At 36.2% G+C, this 22,419-nt stretch overlaps 1 protein-coding gene across 1 annotated transcript in view; it reads left to right on the plus strand.

Moving 5' to 3' along the window:
• ADGRL3 (adhesion G protein-coupled receptor L3) overlaps window positions 1–22,419 on the plus strand; it is a 586,346-nt gene that overhangs the window by 512,720 nt on the left and 51,207 nt on the right. Inside the window, exon 23 of the mRNA XM_081943236.1 lies at window positions 3,937–4,033. Coding sequence (XP_081799362.1) covers window positions 3,937–4,033 — 97 coding nt within the window. The remainder of the gene's footprint in view (window positions 1–3,936; window positions 4,034–22,419) is intronic.

Raw genomic sequence — 22,419 nt, forward strand, 5'->3', positions numbered from 1 at the left:
TGAATCTTAACATGATTTTCCTAGATTACACCAAGAATATAGCAGATTAAGGAATTTTAAGCCCAGGCATCTGCCAAGAAGAAGGAACCTGTAATATTTGATTTATTGCATGTTATTTTTTATCATAACATCAGAACTGTTTCACAACTTTCCAGGTTTCTGTAGCACCGCATAACTATTTTCTTAGTTTGGTTTGAAATTTCTGCATGGGAAAAATGAGCTTTGTGTTGGAGTACTATAGCAACATTTTACCTCTAGGTAATAATTGACATTTGTTTCCTGCACAAATTAATGAAATGGTTTACAACAGTTAGTTACAGCATGCAGGTTTATTATACACCTTTTTGTCCCAAAGCTCAAGGCAATGTACATGATATCTCATCCCACCTCTTTTTCTGCAACATTCCTATTAGGTAGATTGAGCTGAGATATATAGAGAGATAAATGATAGATTAGTTACTTAGTTAATTAGTTAATTAGGCAGGCAGGCAGATATATGGCAGATTTGAATCAATTTTTTACCCCATAAAAACCCTTTATTTCCACACTTCTGAATTACTGAAATTATATTACTATTGATTCCTAATTTAAAAAGGCACAAAAAATATCTATATGTAGAGATTATAATTATAAACATTTTTCTATATTTTATTCCTGCAAAACTAATCACTTCTGACATTGATACTTTAGTAAATTGTATATAATAATTGTATATAATAATAATCATCACCATCAATATAGCAACAGTCATGCTGATTTCATTTTGTTCTTGTGCATGAACAATATTTTTTAAACTTATTTTGCGACTCTCCACATCTTGGAATGAAAGCCAGTTAATTAAAACCAAAATTAAAAATATTCAGTTAAAAGCCTGTTTTTAAAAGTATGTTTTAAAAGCCAGTGAGCCAACAAAGAGCTATTGGTATCTGTGGAGGGCAGGGCAGTAAAGGACATAATGAAACATGCATCATAGTCAAACTCTCCCCTTACCACTTACATGTACTGTGCAGAAGCCTGAATATGTTGAACATATGCAATGACACCATATTGCAGTTTTCATCATTTTGATGTCATCACAGTTAAAAACAATAGAGAAATTTTCATAGAAATGGAATTTGCATAGACAAATTTCAATATTAAATCCACTAAAGTGGAAAAGGCTCCTAAAGTGGTAGGTTGATTCATTCTTAATTTCTTTTATTTTATTGCAGGATGATAATAATGCATCTTTAAGCAAATGTCACTTTTTTAAAAAAAGTTGGTTCTCCTATAAGTCTATCCAGTTCTAATTCTCATTTCTTGATAAATGTGGATGCTGCGATATTGACAGATAGCTCTATCAATATTGGCTATTATTATCTGCCCAGTCTAGATTGAATGTGAGTGCACTCATTTCAGATGGGTTTTAGGCCAGATAGTACTATGGAGACAGCATTAGTTGTGCTTCTTGATAACGTGGGTAGTGAATCCTTTCTTTGTGACTGGCTTGAGGTTTGATAATATCACCAAAGTGATGAAAAACAATTATGCTAAACAATCTTGGGCTGAGACCATCCAAGTAATACTGTCAAGGTCTTGTCCCTAATTCTGAAAGCTACTCAGGTCTGGATGTGGGAGGAGCAGAGTGAGGCTCAATCCTAACAAGAATGAATGACTGCAAATATTGGGGCCCTGGGTCTTGGGATCTTCCATTTTTTTATCGTAGATGGGTTGCCTTTGCTCATGCAAGCATGGTGGACTACTGAGAGATTTGCTTGTTTGTTTGTTTATTATAGCCACCCAGCTCAGCCAACTGACTCTTATACTCAGTTCATATTTATCAAACAGATAACAGCAAAGGCCAAGAGGGCCTTTGTGTACATACTTCTTATGTAGCAGTCCTGGCCTGAGAGATCCTTCACGTCTTAGCCGCTAATAAAAGGATTGCTATAATGCACTCTACATGCAAGCTATTTTTGAAGATTAGCTGAAAATTACAGTTAGCCAGAATGCAACAGCACAAGCAATGATGGCAGGTTTCATTATGCCACTGTCAACCCATTGCTCCACAAAATCAACTGATTATCAATTAGCTGTGCAATCCAAGGTGTCAGTTATCACCTGCAGAACTCTTCCTGGCATAAGACCAGGTTAGTTGAAGGACAATGTGCCTCCAGTTGTTTCTGTCTTTCCAATGAGATCTGGCAGAGTGGACATGTTTTGTGTCCTGTTGATTAAGCTGTGTAATCTTATAGGACCTTGGAAACATCTTTTTGTTGTGGTGAGACCTGTCTTCTGGAATCAATCAATCAATCAGTCTCTCTCTCTCTCTCTCTCTCTCTCTCTCTCACACACACACACACACACACACACACACACACACATCCAGAGGACCCCATCCTGAAAACTTTCAGGAAGCTATTAGCGACTTGCCTGTTCTCCTAGGCTTTGGGGCAGGGTGGTGTTGAACCAATTTCAGGTGGGGGTGCTTGTCTTCAGGCTACGTGTGATTTCTTTGTGCAGTTTTTTCCTTTTATTTTTTAAGGACTAGAACACATAAAATATAATTACTTTAGAGGAAAGCTGGAATTTAAAATTAAAATTTAATTAAATTTAAATTAAATTCAGGTATCCCACCACATATGCATCTTACCTTTGTTTGAAGGGTGGCATAAAAAGTGCAAAAATTAAGTTGTGTTTTGAGTACAGTTTGAGAATTATTATTTTATTTTACTGAAATTTTTTACTGTACATGCATGTATGCATTATATTTCATTAACATAATTTAGTGCCAAAAAAGATATATGGAAAATGCTGAGACTCATTGCAAGTAAAATGTAACTAGTGAAAAATATAATCCAAATTACTGTGTTAAATTTCTCTCAGAACATTTTAGACATAAAGCATCAGGCATGCCGTATTTCTTCAACTCATTACATTTCTAGACTTGGTAATTGAACATACATTTCAATGTATATATCAATTTATGAAACAATTAACCTACATTTATAAGCAGTTTTCTCGGATACTTGCATTCAACACTTACTTCCCTAGTGGCAATCTGAACATTGGAGAGGTAGAATGAGTATTATGTTTTCATTACATTAACTGAGTGGAAAACTTTTGTTTTTATTTACTTACTGATTTTTATTCAGGAGCTCAGGGCACTGTAAATAGCATCTCTCCTCCTCTTATCTTTTCCCACAAAAATGATTTGTGCAGTTGGACTAAGAGAGAAGGACCAACATTAACTCAGCCAGGAATTTTCTGTGGCTCAGGATAAACTAAAGGCAACATTTTAACTACTTTACAATACTGGCACTTGTACTGCTTGCACGTTTTAAAAAAAATACTGGATTAGATGGATTTATTCACATTTTAGGATAGTTTTGGGCAACTTTCTGACTTGAAATCCACTTTATTACTTTTTACCTTGTTTAAGGGACAAAAAATAAGGGTTCATGAAATTGTGTTGTTATTAGAGTGAGGGAGCTGAAAACAATATACTTTTTTTGCATTTGTGAATTCTAAGTGGAAATTGTCTTGAACTTTAACATACATGTTTTACTCCATAACACTCTTGAATAGGAACAAGCGAGCCCCTCGTTCCAGGGTGGAAGGTGTTAGGTGGTCTTATAAGTGCATGAGCTTCTGAAAGGTTTGATGCACTTGGTTTCCCCAAGTCAGAAAAAAAAAGTCCAAGATTTTCAACTTGTCCCACTCTGGGCATCTCTGGAGGGCATACATGTAAGCTGCATATTGTCCACCCTTGCTCTAGGAAATGCAGGGAGCTCTTTGCCCAGGGAGAACCATTTCAGAGAGAAAATCAAAACACCTTGCTTACTTCCTGCACTGCCAGAAGCCATCTCCACAGAAACAGAAAGGAGCAGGTCATTGTTTCCTATGGATCCTCTGCTTGATGTTCATCTTCTGCCCCTTCTTCTTGTGCTTCTGCAGAGCCGAATTCGCAGGATGTGGAATGACACTGTTCGAAAGCAATCAGAGTCCTCCTTCATCACTGGTGATATAAACAGTTCAGCATCACTTAACAGAGGTAATTATGGACTTTTCAAATACATATGACCTTTGTAATTATGAAGAATCTAAACAGCAATGCTTTGTTAACCTTGCAACATGTAGCATCTTGTTCCCTTCAATTAAAATGTTACCACAGAATAAAAGATCCATTGTGCACTGTATTTCATTAACAGAAAATACTTCTTTTAACTTTCTCTCAGTTCTTTAACATGGATATTAAATGTCGTTGAAAGTCAGTTGCAGAAGGAGTAGCGGCAGTGAGGCAGAATAGTTTTGAATAGACTAGGTAAAGGTATCTGTCTTCTTAATGTTACTGCTATTGCCAAGACAAATATTGTCGAGCTTAACTGCCATCCATGAAAGGTATTGGTACATCCTGCTAAACACTGAAGCCCAAGAGAAGGTTCCATAATGGGAAAACTTGCTGCATAACGTGGATTTATGCCACTTTTCCAGCATAGCCTTCCTGGGGTCTTCAGTGGGAAAATCCATGTTAATATCACCTACATATAGTAATGTAATGAAGATGTTTTCAGCCAGCCTCAACATTGGATCTAAAATTAAAGTTTTCCAAAATCAAAGAAACCAATTTTCCGAACTCCATTAAAACATGTGCCAGAATTCTGAGGATAGGAAAAACATTCCTCTCAGGGAATGTTCTCCCCGCCCGCGCACACACACACACACACACATTATGTCTTTTTCTCTGCCACCACCACCATCAGTGATCACTAGCTCTAGAAAACAACGTTCTCAAAGATTCTGGGAAGGTTAATTGGAGCAACAGTGAGGGTAACTGTATGTTTGTGTGGGAGAATGAGGGTAAAAGTAATGCTGAAAAACATTAGATTTTGGCTACAGAGAAACAACCATTGGGAAGGAAAGGCAAAGCAAGAGTCTTTCAGTGTCATTTCACATTGCCTTTTCCCCCCTCTGAAAATCCCAAGTATGATACAAGATGATGGGTGTTGGTCTTCTGGGGGGGAATGTAAGTAATTGTAGTTTTCTGAACGGTTACCCTTCTGGAGGCATGAGAACTAGAGCCATGAAAATAATGGCATTTTTACTCACGCTACACTAGCTTCAATAGCTGTAACAGAGGACAGATGGGTCTCTAACTTAAAACTACAGCCAGAAAAAAAAAAAACTGAGGTTACCATAATTCTATTTCATGTTTGAGATACTACCGTGTCCTTGTTCTTGCATTTTCAAAGCTGAACTTGTACAGTTCTTCCAAGTATTTTTCATTCATTCCAATGTCCTTTGGTGAGATTGTTCAGTTCTTTTTCCTCAACTTTTTTTAAGCATGGTTCCCAGAACACTATTAAAATCTTAAGAGGAGCTTAGTAGAATATAGCAAATAATAGTCCTGTGATTCAAAAACCTTATTTTTCTTGATACAGCCCATGTTTGCCTTTTATACTCCAGTGTTATACTATTATTACAACTGAAATTTCATCATCTTTTTCACAAAGCTAGTGATTCTCATTTCATGTTGAGTTCTGATAATCACTGCATTGTTTCCAAAGGGTTTATATCACCGCATGATATTCTGCTCTAGAATTTTCCCAGGTAGATGCCATACTCTCAACTGTAACTCCCCATGTTCTCTTGGAGAACAAACAATGCTTGCACTCTTTCAGTCATTTGGCTCTTCACCTGTTGCCCAAGGTTTTTGAAAGATAATGGACAACACTGTCAGTCAGTGTCTTCTATATGTTAGGATATAATTCATCCTCTGGACTGAAACTCATTCAAAGTTAGCAAGTGTTCCTTGTTGCATGTGCATTAGCCTCAAACTACAGCAGTGTTTCTCAAACTTGGCGACTTTAAGTCCTGTGGACTTCAACTCCCAGAATCCCCCAGCCAGCATAGCTGGCTGGGGAATTCTGGGAGTTGAAGTCCACAGGACTTAAAGTCGCCAAGTTTGAGAAACACTGAACTACAGCCTTTCATTGTGCTCTTTATAATCACCTAGTGGACCATAAGCTACCTTATTGGAAAAGACTGAGACCAAATAGGAACTAACTTCCTTTGTTAAGTTATTCTGCCATGAACATCTAATCACCATTGTTGTAAATTTATTAAAAAATGTTCTGCAAGTTCAAGATATTGCAATAGTAAGAAACAAGAGTTTGGTGGAGATGAATGAGATCTTTAGAAAACCAAAGGAAAAAACCTAGCAAAAATTTACAGAAGATGCTAAGACAGACACCTCGAGGGTGGATAAAAATCGATGGTTTTTTAAAAAAAATCAGATTTTTAAATTTTAAATTGGATTTTTTATTTAAATTGGATTTTTAATTTTTTTATTAAATTTATTTGCATAAAATGCTTTTGGAGTAAAAATCTATATAAAGATAGTTTCTATTTAAGATACATTAATAATTTAGTTTGTTGTATGAAATGGAGCTTAGTTATGTAGCATGAGGCTGTATATTCTGCAATATTTACATTTTTGGTAAACTCATTCAATGAATCCAAGCTCTGCAAGCTGAGATAAAATGCACTGCATTGATGCATTCACACAATTTCACAGTAACCATGAGATAAATCATAAAACAAAGTTCAGGAATATTCCTTTATCCCATTGTTTTGTAAATCTGTCAAGCTTCCAAGTAACGTGTTTCATGAAATAAAATGTCATCTTCAGGATCAACAAGTCTATGTACACTACAAACTGTATGATTGTTTGAAGAGAAATGCATCCGTATCACCAGGCTCTAAATATGAGGAAGAAGGGCAAGCAGTAAAAATGAAAGTGAAACCTTCTAAGAAACTTATAAATATAATATTAAAGAGCACCTGTCATTTCAGATCCATCATGGCAGCGCCTGTTAGCGGGCATCCACTCACCTGGTGCCTGCCACGTCCCTCACCTTGTTGTGTCACTGCCGCATCACCAGCTGTCCCTTTAAAGTAAATAGGACTGTCGGTGAGTCAACAGCAAGTCAGAGAAGGAGCCACTGAGGGACTAGCGATTACAGTTGCTCTTTAAAAATTATGATTTAAGTTGAGTTTATTTAAATCAAGCCTTTTTACTAGCAATTTAAATCATGATTTAAATTGTGATTTAAATCAATTTAATCACTAGTTGATTTAAATCAAATCCACCCTGGACACTTCTCTAATTTAAATGAACATAAAAAGCAAATGAGGTATAGCACAATGAGATTTGAAAGATTCTTCTCAGTACCACCACATAGAAGAGACCAGGACTCAACTGCATGTAGCCACTTAATAAAAATAGTATTAACCTCATGTTAATTAGGAAGGTGTCTGTGTTTAGAATTACCTTGCATCTCTGAATTACATCTCTGTCCTGCCACCGATTCATTAGCTAACCAAATATATTTTTCTACTACTTAAATGCTGAGCCACATGCTCTTGGGACATTTCTCTTTGTTTCTGAAATCTATTTCTGATCATCTAGAGTAGCTGATCTAGCTGGTCTCTCAACATAGAGAGACCTAACTGAGAATCTTTTTTCTATAAATTCATTAACTGAAATTAATATTTTCTTTACCTAACTTCCCTCAACTGTGTCAGTCTTTCCAAGTCTCAGTATCCTCCACATATCTAAAGTTTTATTCCCCAGAATTCTCAACAGTGGCCAATCTAATGATTCTCTCTCCCTCCCTCTCCCTCCCTCCCTCCCTCCCTCCCTCCCTCTCTCTCTCTCTCTCTCTCTCTCTTTCCTTGAAAGTTTAACCAGAACAGGAGGAACATAATTAACACTTTCTCGATCACCATCTGACCTTTTGCAATATGTCTTTTCCCATAAAAGAGTACCTATTATGTATTTGAATTTTCAGGGCAACTCAATTTCGGGGGGGAAAATAACGATTGAGGAACTCAGAAGAAGCATTACTGTTTAAAAGAAATGTCTCACTTTAAAATATTACAAACTCCCGCCCCCTCTTTTTTTGGTGGTGGTGGGAGCAAACATCTTACTGCTTAGTTGCAGCTATACCCACAAAGTTGAGAAGAAGTTTCAATTTTCTCCCACTCATCTTGCTAGACACAGCAGTGACATCAAAACCATATCTGTTTCCCTGTTCGGCTCTGTCAATCTCACTTAAAATGTAATCTGCCCTCCTCAGGTGAGAAATAACATTTGAAGTAAGTATTCGTACAGCAGTGCTAAGAGATTTTTAAAAAATCCTTATCATCCAGGAAGCCTATCTTAACACTTCTGCTAAAAAGAAGATACTGTACTAAATGTTCATGTTAAAGTGCAGAGATTCCTTTAGATAATTTACGTTTCCAAATATAATAGAAGTAAACTTAAAGAGCAAATTTATTTATTTTAAAGTATAAATATTGATGGCAATATTATTACTGCCTTTTAAAAAGCTTTCTCCCCAACTGGATGTAGACCAAGCATTTGTAAGCCATGGATCATCAACACTTGCATCTTGACCTGTCTCATTGGGGCCCTAGCTGCTTTTCTCCCAGCTCACCATTTTAAGTACATTATTTGGCAGCATGTGTGGGGAAAAGATGCCACATTTAGGAAGCAGACAAATAGCAGAAGAGAACCTGAAACAGCTTCTGATCCTGAGAATATGGAGCAAGGAAGACATAAATATTTTTAGGCTTAAATATTGTAAGTTCTTATAACTATCTACCTGTCCTCTGTAAAAGCAAATAAAATGCAGGGGCGTATGGATTTCTAATCCAGTTGTAGTTTTTTTTAGCTTTAAACTACCATTTTAATTATTTTTAATATGTTTCAATTGTTGCCTTCCTTCTTGAGTCATTTCAAAATCTTTCAATCTATTAAATTTGTTAGGGCCACCCACTTCATTAGATATTAGGTGACTTACAAAATCCCAGAAACAATTAAAACAGTTAAAACGTGCATAAAGAAATCACAAAGATTAAAATTGTCAGAACAAATTGTAGAGATTGGAATTTAAAAGAGCTGCAAGGCTACGTGATTTTATTTATTTCCAAGATCAGTTATTTTTCTATGGCCCAAACCTCCATGTAGTAGACATAAATTTATATTACCAATATAAACCTATACTATATCCAGTTCTGTTGCAGACCCATAGGTGATTGTAGCTGGTAACATGCAGAAAAAACAGAGAGCAGGGATGGCAGGGTATGGGGTGGAATTCGGTCAAGAGCAGTCGCAGTCTTGGCTCTCTGCTTGGGTTTTCAAGCAGCTTTTAGAAATCTCATTGCCCCAAAGAAAGCCTAGAACCAGGTAAGTTAATCATTCTGATTATTTGGGTACCTGTTCACCTTCATTTATGACAAAGAGGGGGATTTTTCCATAATGCAATCCTACTGGTAGGAAGCAGAGAGCAAATTTCAGGCACATTCACCCGAAAATCTCGTTTTTCTAGTCTCTGCCAAGACCATGGCATGGAAAATTGTGTGCAATGTATAATCATCTTCTCTATTTCCTTCCTTACCAATTTTTCTTCACCAATTTTGTCTCCTTTTCCTTACCGAAAAATACCCCACCCCTTTAATACCCTGAATTCTGTTTGATCCCTTATTTCAGTGAGTTTTTCATTTGCTGCTCCCCTCCTTATCATCTAGACAGCTACAGACAATCCATTTGACAATCTGATTTTATATTCTATCTTTATTGTAAAATGAAAATTCTTATTTGGTTTGTGCATACAATATGCATAAATTGTTATGTGTATGGGTTTATGGTTATATAAATGCACAGAGAAAGTTGTATAGGAATGTGAGTGGTAGAGAAAGTACAGATGGATGAATGAATGTTATGTGTGAATAAGGGAAAAAGTAGAAAGTGTATTGGCGTGGAATTACAACAAAAATGATGGAAGGTTGCTATGGTAATAGAGGGAAGAATAAAGTGAATTCTGGTTCTTTTGCCTTGGAAGTAAAAAATAAATTAACTATTTTAGCTTGCCTACAGTTGTAGCATTTGACTTGGCCATAAGGAAAGTCTTTCTGAAGTGTAGCAATTTCCCTGCCCTAGTAGACTAACATGGCTATCTTTTAAGCATTGGGTTTAGTTAGCTTACCCTTTGCTTCTTATTCTAAAATTATTGTAATCTATTGAGATACAGCTGCTTCATGACGAAACTAAATGAATTATTCAAATTTACGGACCATTTAAATGTACTGTATGTTGGGCTTTCTTTGTGTAATCCAAATCTTCCATTGATTGAATCCCCTCAAAGAACCCACAAAATAAGTCTGCATTTTCCTTGCATTATACTTGGGGTATTGGGGGGTGAGGGGGTGGACAGAAGAAATGTCCCGGTGACTTTGTAGAGGTAAGAGCTGAGCCTATAATTTCCTAATCCTTAACTTGAATACTGCATTGTATCAGCTTTGCTTTCCTTTGCATTGAATAAGGTTAGCTTTTTGTGCTATAAATAGATGATTTGGGTGATTTTTATCTCAATTTTGTTTGGTTTGAAATATTATTTTCCATCCTATATTGTTTTTATATAACATAAATCCTACACACACACACACACACACACACACACACACACACACACACACAAAACTATCCTGTGCTATGTGGCTTGAATCGGAATCATTTGGATAATACAGTATCAGTGGTTTGGTGTTTCAACAATTTAGCTCTCCCTCACAGGGACAATTATATTACAGCCTGCATGATTCTTTTTAAAACTTCAGAACAATTATGAGGAGGGTAATTTGTAAACTCGTGAGAAGTGCCTTGGGCTTGCCTGAACAAGGCTCTGCGATTCTCCTTGTCATGGCAACACAATCTGCTTCAAGGAGGTACTTTATGTGACACAAAGCCTCAACAGTCATGAGCAGAGGGCTCTTGCAGGAATGGGAATTGCTGAACAACACAAAACAGGAAGGACCAGGAAATCAATCCAGTGACTGCATCTTGCTACCATGCTATTTAGTCAAGTGCTTTCAAAGGAATGGCTTCTTTAAAGCATTGAGCAAGTGACAAAGCTTTGCATGATCCTAGTGATTAGAAACGCCACAAGATAAAGCTCCTTCCCCCAATTCCTCCAGACCAATAAATTGAAAGAAAACAGCCGCTGGATTAACCTCTGCTTTGGCACAGGGGAAATTTCCTTGAGACCAAAATGTCTCTCCAAAAGAGGCTACTAACTAAGGGAAGGGGAAGGAGGGGACCACCATGCTTTCTCCCTTCAGGCAGAAACTAGCATTGCACACAATGTACCTACTGTTTATTTCCCAAAAGTTTTATTTTCTCTACATGTGAAAGGGAACCTGGGCCTTGCTTAGACCATACCCTAGCTTTGCCTATCCTCTTTCTAGTTCTATTGCAAAGCAGGGTCAAGCAGCCAGAATTTAACTTTTGTCTCTCTGCACTAGATAAAGACAACAAGTCGCTCAGGGCAGGAAAAATAGCCCAGAAGGGCAAACCCTCCCTTGCCCATAGACAATCCTTTAAAAAAATGTACAAGGAGCAGTTGCCACCTCCAATCAAGATGCGCAAGATTTAGATGATCTGCCAGAAGGATCTTGGCAGCAGTGGGGAAGAAGGCTCAGACTGAGGGAAGTGAAAAGATGGGAGATTTATTGAATAGATAGATGTGCTTGAGTCACTGAGTGGCTCACTTACTCCCTCTTTGATATATTCTTCTGGAATTTCTTTTGGCATGGCTTATGGGCAAGGATGATTTCAACAAGTTATTTATTCCAGCCCAATGGGAAGAAGCATAAACTCCAAACTAGAGGCAGTTTGTTCATTTGTTTGTAAAACTTCTTTGCTGTCCATCTTGCTAGAAGGCAACCCTGGATTTCTTACAACATTAAAATATGTGCGAACAGGAAAGCAGGCAAGATTCTTACAGAGTTTTGGACCTACAGCACTGGCTGGCCTGTTGGAAACAGTGGGAGGAATAGAGTACCATATCAGTTCACATGGCTGAAGTTATTCAAATAAATACTGCATGTATTAGAAATGAAGTAGTGGCAGCTGTTTCCAGGTAGGGAATGAGAAGTACTATAGATACCCCGTTCTCTCATTCCTTTATGGCTGCTGAAAAGAGGAGCAAGACCAGATAGATATTTTTTCTTGTGGGCCCACCTGGGTGAAAGGGATGGATCACAGAAACTGACTACATTAAGGAAAGGAACGCTGCCAAGAAGATAACATGGAAGCTTCCTGCAGGGGAGAGGAATGGAATGATAGCTGCCTGGGTGGAAAGAGTGTGGAATGACAGCTGCAGGGAGTACAGCAGTGAGCTTGGGACTAGAAGAATAACCCTTTCATGTTGTTCAAACCGCACACAATAAACACAGTAGGGAATTTCTGAAAATACCTTTCTCCATGGGTTTTGCAAGACAGGTGGATGACAGTCAACCAAAGCATTTGGCTTTGCTTTTGAATTTCTTGGCTCTTTCTGCCACCTGCTACCCTGCCCTACTAACCCAACTGAGCACCAGCCATAACTGCACCTACCCTATCTCTGACTATAAATGCAAACTTAACATTCCTTTACTTTTGGTTATTATGTCAAACTAAAAAGATAATAGTGGTTTGGCATTCCAACTTCTACTTTTTGCGGTGCACAGAAATGTCATGATTGGGTAAAATCCCTGTTCACTATTCTAAGAGATTCTAAATATTCTAAGATATGTAGGCTCTTGTAATTGTGAATATACCATCTAAGCATTTTATCCATCTCTATCTAATGACTTTATTCTATGTGAAGTGAAAAATATTTGTAAAATGTAAATGACAAAATAATATTGATAACAATAGCAAGAGATAATAACCAGTTTAACTGCTGTGTATATATTTTCATGAACTGAGTGAATTAAACCCAGATCCAAGCAGGGAGACCTTGCTTCTGAAAGGCACTTAAAAAGTAAAACTTTTGTAATCTGATTTGTATCTCATGAAGCTTAAATATTTTCAGAAGCTCATATCACATTTTCTGTTACTGTAGCCAAGGTGTGGTTTCTGTAAGTGGCATATGGTATAATTCATCCAGCAAAACCACTCCCTCTCCCCAAAAGCACAAATAGGTTTCTGGTGGCTTTTAAAATCCTTTCAGTCTTTATGCATCACACATATAGATCACAGTCTTGCACAGATGCATCCTAAGAAATGTTAGGCCACTGAGGAAATATTTGGCTGGAACCACTTCCCACAATTCTTTCTCTGCCTTTCTCTTGTGAAAATGTGAAAAAAGTTACTTTTCCAATTTATTTTCCTCATGCTTGTTTCCTTTTCTTATATAAAATACCTCTGACTTTTGACTTATGGCAAAAAGCATCTGAATGCTCAGAAATGTGAGAACAAGCTACCACCAATGGCACTGTCATTGTGTGCTTTGTCTTAGATGATAACAGATAGTTTCCCATCCTGCCAGAACGAATGAAAAAGGCCTATAATCTCACCTTCGAGTACTTGCTTGAGAAAGATGTTTTTAGCTACACATCGAAACCTTGGGGACTTGTCTACAATCTCCATTCCCACCCATGAAATAGCTGTCAGTCCTATTTCTGGTGCCTTAGCTACCTTCTATATTTCAGACATATGAGTGAAAGATGCATAATTACTAATGCTTCCAACTGATTCCACATCCTGTTGAAATAAAAATAAAATGGAAAGAAGCAGCCATCTATTGACTCAGAAGAATAAAAAGAGGCCCACCGCATGCCTTTTGTCAGGGATGCAGAAACCTCTGTTTCTATCTCCAAATCTTTCTATTACATCATTGTCAAAACTCCTTTACTTCTCTACTCCTTCTTTACTATCTGTTTGTTCTTAGTTCTGACAGTGGGTGTAAGTTCATTCCATGCTTTGGACTGTGCCCCTTTTTGGTTCGATTTCAGATGAACAAATTCAGAAATCTTGTAAGAGGTTTTGTGGTTGAGTATCAGTCCTGTCCCTTTTGGTCCTGATCCTCATAACATAATACAACATGATGGACTAATGTTAGTATTTTGGGGGAGAAATAGAAGAAGTTATTCCCTGTGGGCAATCTTTCTCATCTTTGTGAGTTGCCCTATTTGAGTTTCTAGTGTATCTCCCTCAGTCTTCGATTCATTGGTACAATTTTCTTTATGGTACTTTCCAGCCTCATACTCCTGATTTCATACCTCAGATGAGCATTGCGGGCTAGTTGTATAAAATTCTGGTCTGAAATAAAATTCTAACACTAAATATACAGCATACAGGATTACAAACTATATAGGATTCAGTATTGCAATTATCTGGGTACAAATTATCAATATGCCATCTTTAAAGTAGTAATGGCTTTTTTCCAGTAATGTAGAAAAAATATATTAAAGTTTTAGTACTCTTGGTTATTACTTTTGCAGAATTAAATGTTGAAAGATATCTTTAAAAGAACACATATTCTAATCTCACATTCTGAAAGCTAAACTAAAGCTGTTAAATGTTAAAATATTATTCTCTTGGACTAATTAGTGTGCAGGTTCTTTGTACAGTTGCCATATGTATACAGATTAAACGTTTTTACTTGATTACTATTTTCACAGAATTATAGAACTGAGTTGGAGTAAAATACATAGGTCATCAATCTTTTTCATAAGTATAAGTATCCCCTTCCTATACCTAATATATTTTATTCCTTTTTTCTAAGTGTAGAACTTTGCATGTTCTATTACATTTCATTCTAGATATTCAACCTGGATTGTCTAACCTATCAATGTTGAATTTTATTTCTGTCTTCTAGGGTATTATTTATCCCACCCAGTTTTGTGTCAGCTGCAAATTTGATAAGCATTCCTCCACTTCTTCATTCAAGTCATTAATGAAACTGTTGACGAGTAAAGGACCCAGGATTGATCCTTGTGGCACCCCACTTGATACCTCTCTCCAATTTGATGAGGAACCACTGATGAACACTATTTGAGTATGATTTTCAAGGCAGCTGTGGATCCATGTAATAGACATGCTATCCAATCCATACTTAACTAGCTTCCTAATCAGATTTCCTGAAATTAATATATTTAATGTCTACTGAATCCCCACAATCTACTAAGAAAATTTTCCATTCAGAAAATAAGGAATTCTTCTTGACAAATCCATGTTGACCTTTGGTAATCACTGTGTTATTCCCAAGATGTGTTATTCTCAATCAGTCTCTTTATGGTCTTCTCTAAAAAAAACCATCCCAGCTACAGTATCAGATTGACTGTAGCTCTCTGCTGCTGGATCCTGCTTTTTCCCCTTTTTGACGAGAGGGACTGCAATTGCTCTTCTCCAGTCATCTGGCATCTCATCCAATCTCTGGGATTTTCGAAGATCAGACATTAAGGATCAGCAAGACCATCAGCAAAGTCCTTCTGTACACTAGAAAGCAATACACCTATCCCTCATTCAAAGAATTCCTTGACAATCTTCTGTCTATTTCAAGTTTCATTTCTGCCCCTTCATGTTCCTCTTCACAATTGCCTGGTGGAATATATGCCCTCTCTTTGGAGAACACAGAGCCAAAATCTAAGCTGGGTAGCTCTGTCTTTTTCTTGTTGCATTTTAGCATTTTGTCATCTTCATTAAACAGCTGGAATACTACGATTTTGTCTTATTTTTTATTCACATAATTAAATAGTTTCTGTTCTGTTTGGCATCCTGTACCAACTTCACATGAGTTTAGTTTTTCTGATACCATCTCTGCAGCTTATGTATATGTATCCTTTCTTGGTTATTTATCCTTCTTTCTATCTCCCATCTGTATCCTTTTTTATCTTCAGATCTTCAGTAAATTTTTGTGCAGCCCACATTGACTTCTTATGCTGTCCTTCCTATTTCTCCTAATTGGAATTGCTTGCAATTTTGTTTTTATACTTTTTTTAAAAAAAAACTTTCATCTTCTCCTGCTATGTAATCCTATTTATCTTGCTCTGACTTTATTAAAATATGTTTTGAGATTTCCCAAAATATATTTTTGACTGCACTCAGCCTGTACATTCCCTTTTTGTTTCTTTTCTTTTGAATAAATACTATTTTTCACTTGCAATATTTGAATCATGGAAATCATCCTACCAGGTCTCTGTTATGTCTATTAAATCTATGCCTTCTGATGTTAAGAATTTTAACATTACTGTGAACATAGCAACAGCTGTGCATTTTATGAGCTAATGGTGTTTCTGATTTTTCACTGAATGTTTAATAAGACCCATTGTAACAACGTACCCTCTTTCTTCTCCAATGCACAAGTGCTTATTATAGGATTTCATCTCTAAGTTGTACACAATTCAGTAAGTCCTGCTAACCAAGCTTGCCATATTTTGGCCAAATATAATTTTACAAGTCCTTTTGAAATGCAATCCATTTCATGTCAGGTAGTGCAAACCATGATCACAGAAACCAAATCTCTCCCACTGACATTATGTACATATTCAGTTATTCACCTACATTCTTCTTCTTTATCCTTTATTCTTATTTATAACTTTATAGTGGTCATGTGATTTTTAAAAAAAACCATAAACAGCATAAAATTATAAGCATACATAATAACATCATAAAATTAAGACAATTATTTTCCTGCAGAAAGCAATGGCAAACAATGCAAATAAAATAATCCTTAGAAGGTGGAACTTCATTAGAAAGTTGAGTTTAAGTTGTTATAGAAAGGACATTGAAGGAACATGTGGGCAAATTTGCACTGCCAAAAAATACTGCAAAATGGCTGAAAACAGGACATTAAAGTGGACCCCAAAATAGAATTCTATGTTTGTTGGAATACTGATTAGATAATTTGCTGGCCTGAAAAATTTCCTGTTTCCACTACTTGAGCTTCCGGATTCTTGAGCTTCTTCCCCAGATCTTCAAAGATCATAGTAATATGGTTGTAACTGTTCTTTGCAGAATCATTATCCTCATGGTGCAGAAAAAAAAGGAATAATTGACAGTGGACTTGATAAGCCTTGAGCTTGGTAAAAATGAGAGACCTGGAAAATGGATGAAGAATCAGATAACTTGGAGGAGGGCAAACTTTCCTATCTTCAAACGAAAAGAGAATAGTAAGATCTGAGGAACTACAGATTACTCATCTAACATTTGCAGGCATATCTGCTTATCAGAATTGCCAACAAAAACCTGGGTGGGGTAGCTAATACCTGGAAGGCAATCTTTCAAAATGCTCTTGAGGAATTGACTGAAAATAACATTTAGCGAAGACAAGTGCATTAAGCACTTCATCCATTTTCTAGGAACTGTTTCTGTCAAACTCCAACTAAAATCCTGCTTCTGCGACTTACAATTCACAATTGCCTGAAGGAAAATATAACCTCTTATCAGATAAGATTCAATGAAAATAGAAGTAGAGTAGTTCTGACTTTTCTTTTAATTGCTTGCTATTTGACATCTTCACTGAGGTATTGGTGCACCGTTTCTGTTCACATTTTATTTAAAACGCGTCAAAATTGGCCGTTTTTGTTGCTGTTTGCATCTCTCAGTAACCTTAGCAGATTTTGTGCATTTCATTTCCCAATACAAGCTCTGTAATTGCTGTAATTCTTTAACTTCAGACATTCTTCTTAGTTCACAAGTTCCTGTTTTCATCTCCAATATGGATCTGAGTTGATTTTCAGCTTTTCAACTTAGTCAGCTGACTTCCTTCTTTCCCTTCTTGAAACAATATGTTATGATTACTATAAGTGTCTATCCATGTAGTTTTCTTGGCAAGAGTATAGTCACAATCCTCTATAGATATGGTTTTTCCCCTGATTGTGCAGCGTAGAATACAGCCCTCAGATTTCCGGTGTTCTCCTGCTAAATACTAACCAAGCCTGACCTTCCTTAATTTTTAAAAAACTAGTTAGCTAGGAATTGCTACTTGCTGCGAGATTTATTGTTTAAAATGTTTTCTTAAAATTCAAAGTAGGTTTTTGATAATTCACCTATAATTTCCTGCAAAATCAAGCACTCTGCCATTACTCTTTTCTCTGAATCAGATCAAGGATAGCTGATCTTTTTGTCTTTCTTTGTCAGCAAGAGAGGTCTAAGATTTCCTGGAATTATAATATTTTATCAGTTTTTGCCTTAAACAAATCTCAAGTTAAATAAAAGTCCATCACCATTATTATTCATTTATCATTCTTTCAAATGAAGTCACTCGGCTCTGAAATCCAATCCTTTATATCTGAAAATATGGTATTCTTCCATCTTATTTTTTGCTATTATCAGAACATGAAAAAACAATCTTTGTTCTGAATGTGTTAAATTCTAAGTAGCCATTACGTTATTACTGTAAGTACAATATACATGCCTTTAAAGACCCGAGTTTTCTCAATTGTTTGTCAATGTGTTATATTACATTACTATTCCAAAAGGAGTACATTACATTAAATCTTAAAGTGCCCTCCAAATGCCTTCCCATTCCAACAAAAATTGATCAAATTGCTCTCCTCCTTTATAAGTGTAAAAGACAAAGTCGCCTAGAAAAGTTGCCTAGATATTTTAGAAATCCCTTAATAGTTAGAAAACTCCATTTATTTGGCATTTTCACCTTTAATGTAACATGCTGTATATTATTTAAAGTGATCAAAGCATTGAGGATGAAATGTAAATCAAATAAATAATAAGAGCATTAACCCAAATATTCCTCATGGACAGTAAGTAGATGTGTGAATCTATTTCTTTCCTAATGTTATATGTGCTGTTTCTTTTAGTCTTTTGTGTTAAGCCCATAAATGCCTCAAGGCTTATGTGCACAGTGTAGCATTATAAAGCATTCCTGACAGATGACTGACCCGTTTCTTCTGGAAAGGGAGCATTATTCACTTTCCATTATTCCATATCCTGGATTCAGAGAGAATGGAGAATAAATTGTTAAACACTTAAAGAAAGTCATCGTTTTCTCCTTCAGGTATATTTTCCAAAGGCTAAGGACTCAACTTGCATCTCTTAACTATCATTATTGTCTTTCTTTACTCTTAGTCCTGTTTAAATCCTTTTCAATGTGTCCAGGATTAGAAACAATGAATGAAATGAAGTTTGCCCAGCAAGACTGTAATGATATTTGGACAAGGAAGAGAGAGAGTTTAAAAAATGTGTTTCCCTTTTTTACAGCTATGTCTCTATATTGCAGGATTTCCTCCCCACAAATACTCTAGACAAGCTAAGCTTCTCCTCAAATTTAACATTGGTGTCATTTAGTTTTACTAAAGCCTTGGATGAAAAAGTGAAGAAAAACCTAAGCAAAAATGATGTTAATACAAAACTAGGTAGAATACTAATGCTGAAGGAAGGCTAATACTGAAGGAAACAGAAACAAAATATAGTTTGATAGGTTATAGAAATGGACTAGAAATAATAGAATGAATTGTTTTAAAAGGCAAAAGCAAAGGTCTTCACTTTAAAAAAGGAAAGCAGATATAGGATAGGGATGGCTTGGTAACAGTGTGTGTGAAATATATTTGGAAATTGTATTTGATCTGAAAATAATCAAAAGATATAAATAAATCCACATACATGGCTGCTAAAAGAGAAGAACAAGTGCAGGATTGCATCAGTGAAGTTCCAAATCAAAAGGAAATATTCTTTCCTCTCTCCTTGGAAGTGATTAGAGTCCCTCTTAGTTACTGCTTCCAGTTTTGAGCACCACATTTTAAGAAAGCTGGAACTGATGCAAAGAAAAAACAAAGAGGATGTTCAGGGATTATAAACAAACCCTTATAAAGATAAAGAGAGTGAGAGAACAAGGCATATTTTCTTTTCAGGATAATCGACCAAGAAGAGAAGCAATAGAAATTTTCAGGTCTAGTGTCACACACAAAAGGATAAAGACTCTTTCCAGAAAACAGGAACTGAAATAATGCTTTTATGTTACAAAAGGGCATATTGTGCTTTTTCCAATATTAAGGAAAGTAGCTAGTTATCAAGGATAGTGGTGATTTTTCCTTCACAAGATGTGCTCAAGCAAAGGAAAGGAACACTGAGCACAGAATGGACTAGAATAGATGAACGAAGGGACCCCTTCAGCTCTCTTTTTCCATCATGTTTTGATTAGAGGAAAACATGTGGAAACTGAGGTATAATAATGTAATCGTTTAATTAATTAACTAGGTTAGTTAGTATAATGTGAACTAAATGTATGTTTTATGTTTTAAATTTATGTTTCAAAGCAACTGCCTGCAAAGGCCCCTGAATTGGGGCTGAAAGGTGAAAACGAAAGCAGTATGCTCTGTCCCATAATTGGGTAGACCAGGTTGCCCTGATAGATTGGTCCCACCAGGAAAAAAAAATACTTAATGTGAGCTAAATTGTTTGTGCCCCATCCCAAGCTGGGAATGCTCCCCTTCTTCCATGCTAACTAATCATACTGCCAATTACAGGTAATTTTTATTTAGCTAGCATAATTGGGGCCAGCAACTTGGTCATTAAGTGAAATGGTCACTACGTAAACTTTGGATTGTGCCTATGATCTTATTTTGGCTTGGCTTGGCTTCATCACTGTCATAACTGTGAAGGTTGTTGTACAGGGCAGTTGCTAAACAGGGACTACTTGTAACTTAAAATCAGTTGACAGTTTCTGACTAGTCCAGGCTAAATGTATTAAAGTCTTTTAAATGTATCAAATGTAATACAGCAGACATCTATCGGTGCTGGGCAGCCACTAAAATTTAAATAAATAATCATTTTACTGAAGGATAAGGCGTAAGATCTAAGGTTCAAATTCTTTGGCCTGATGAGATAAGTTGTATCCTAAGTTCAAAAACATTTCTAAAGTTTCAAAAAGTTGTGACAGAAATACCATCTTTCATTTATGTCCTTTTCACAAAATAATCTGAGGAAGTAGCATGAATAAAGCTCTTTTAAAAGAAAATTGGAGAAGGTTTCTAGCCAGCTAAAGAATGGCATAAATGATTGTTTTCTGATGGTAGTTTCAAATGATACCACAAATGGCCCATGAACATCCCTTAAACAAATTATTCTGTTCATTTAAAGTTGATAACACAGATATTAAAATATTGAGAATATACTAGAAACTGAGAGCGTTTTGTTCCTATTGCTCAGACTTCTTTCCATCCAAGCCCCATGCATTTTGGTTATATGTATTCAAGTAATTACTGTAAACATAGTCAGATTGTCTTATTATAAAAAGTACAGAAGATCAGCTGCAACTGCCAAAAATGCCAATGCTGTCTTAGGCTGTATCAACAGAAGGATAGAATATAAATCATGTGAAGTGTTAGTACTGCTTTATATTGTTGTGGTAGAACCACCCTTGGAATAGTGAGTCCGTTGGTCACCATGATGAAAAAAAGATGTTGAGTCTTTAGAAAGAGTGCAGAGAAGAGCAACAAAGCAACAAAGATTATTAGGGAACTGGAGAGTAAAGCATATGATGAATGATTGCGGGAACTGAGTATGTCTAGTCTAATGAAGATACAGTCTGGGGTGACATGATAGCCGTCTTCCAATATTTGAAGGGCTGTCACAAAGAAGAGAGGGTTGACCTATTATCCGAAGTACTGAGGGTAGGACAAGAAGCTTATCAAAGAGAGATCCAATCTAGATTTAAGGAGAAATTTCCTGTCAGTGAGAACAATTAATCAATGCAATGGCTTGCCTTCAGGAATTGTGGGTGCTTCATCACTGCAGGTTTCTAAGGAGTGACAGCCATTTATCCCAAATAGTATAAGGGTCTCCTGCTTAAGCAGCGTGTTGAACTAGAAGACCATCAAGGTCTCTTTCAAGTTTGTATTCTGTATTCTGTATATCATGTTATTGTTTTTTTAATCTAGTATTACACTTGTTTTAGTGCACAAAATGTGTATTGAAATAATTTTTAATGTTCTCTTTCTTCATCCTAAAGCAGAAATGGTTTGAACATTTGGAAGTCATTAATGAGTTTTTATTCTCAATGCAATGAGTATTTATCCAAACAAGTTCCATCATACTTTATGCATATTGTTACTGTAAGTCACTTTCCCCAACCTGCTAAACTTGGAATAGCTATGCTGGCTAAGAATGATGGCAGCTGTAATCCAACTCATTGTAAAGGAGATTAGGTTGGGGAGTCTGCCCTAAATCATTGTTTCCTAAAAATTAAAGAAAGGTGGGAAGTGAGTATGTTTAGATTTATAAATTATAATTTTGGTAATCGTATGATTTGCAACACCATGGAATATGGCATGTATGGTAAATCTTGGCAACTAAGCTCAATTTTTAATGCTAAAATAAGAATATTAATTTCAAAATGAAACACTGAAATGCAATTATTTTCACTTTAAAATGTAGTTTTAAAACATGGTGTTTTAAAACTGTACAACTTTTGTCAATGTTGTAAAAAACGTCAGTTCCACATTTAGTGTGGTATAGCAATTAAGAACAGTTCAACTCAAGCATCAGTCATGGATGCTTATTGTGTGAGTTTAGGATAGTCACTATCTCACAGGCTTGTTGCTATGAATACAAAATTGCATCAGGGAGCCTTAGGCACACCACCCTGTGCTCTT

This window comes from Natrix helvetica (genome assembly GCF_964273705.1).
Source record: "Natrix helvetica genome assembly, chromosome: 2".
Lineage (NCBI taxonomy): Eukaryota > Metazoa > Chordata > Lepidosauria > Squamata > Natricidae > Natrix > Natrix helvetica.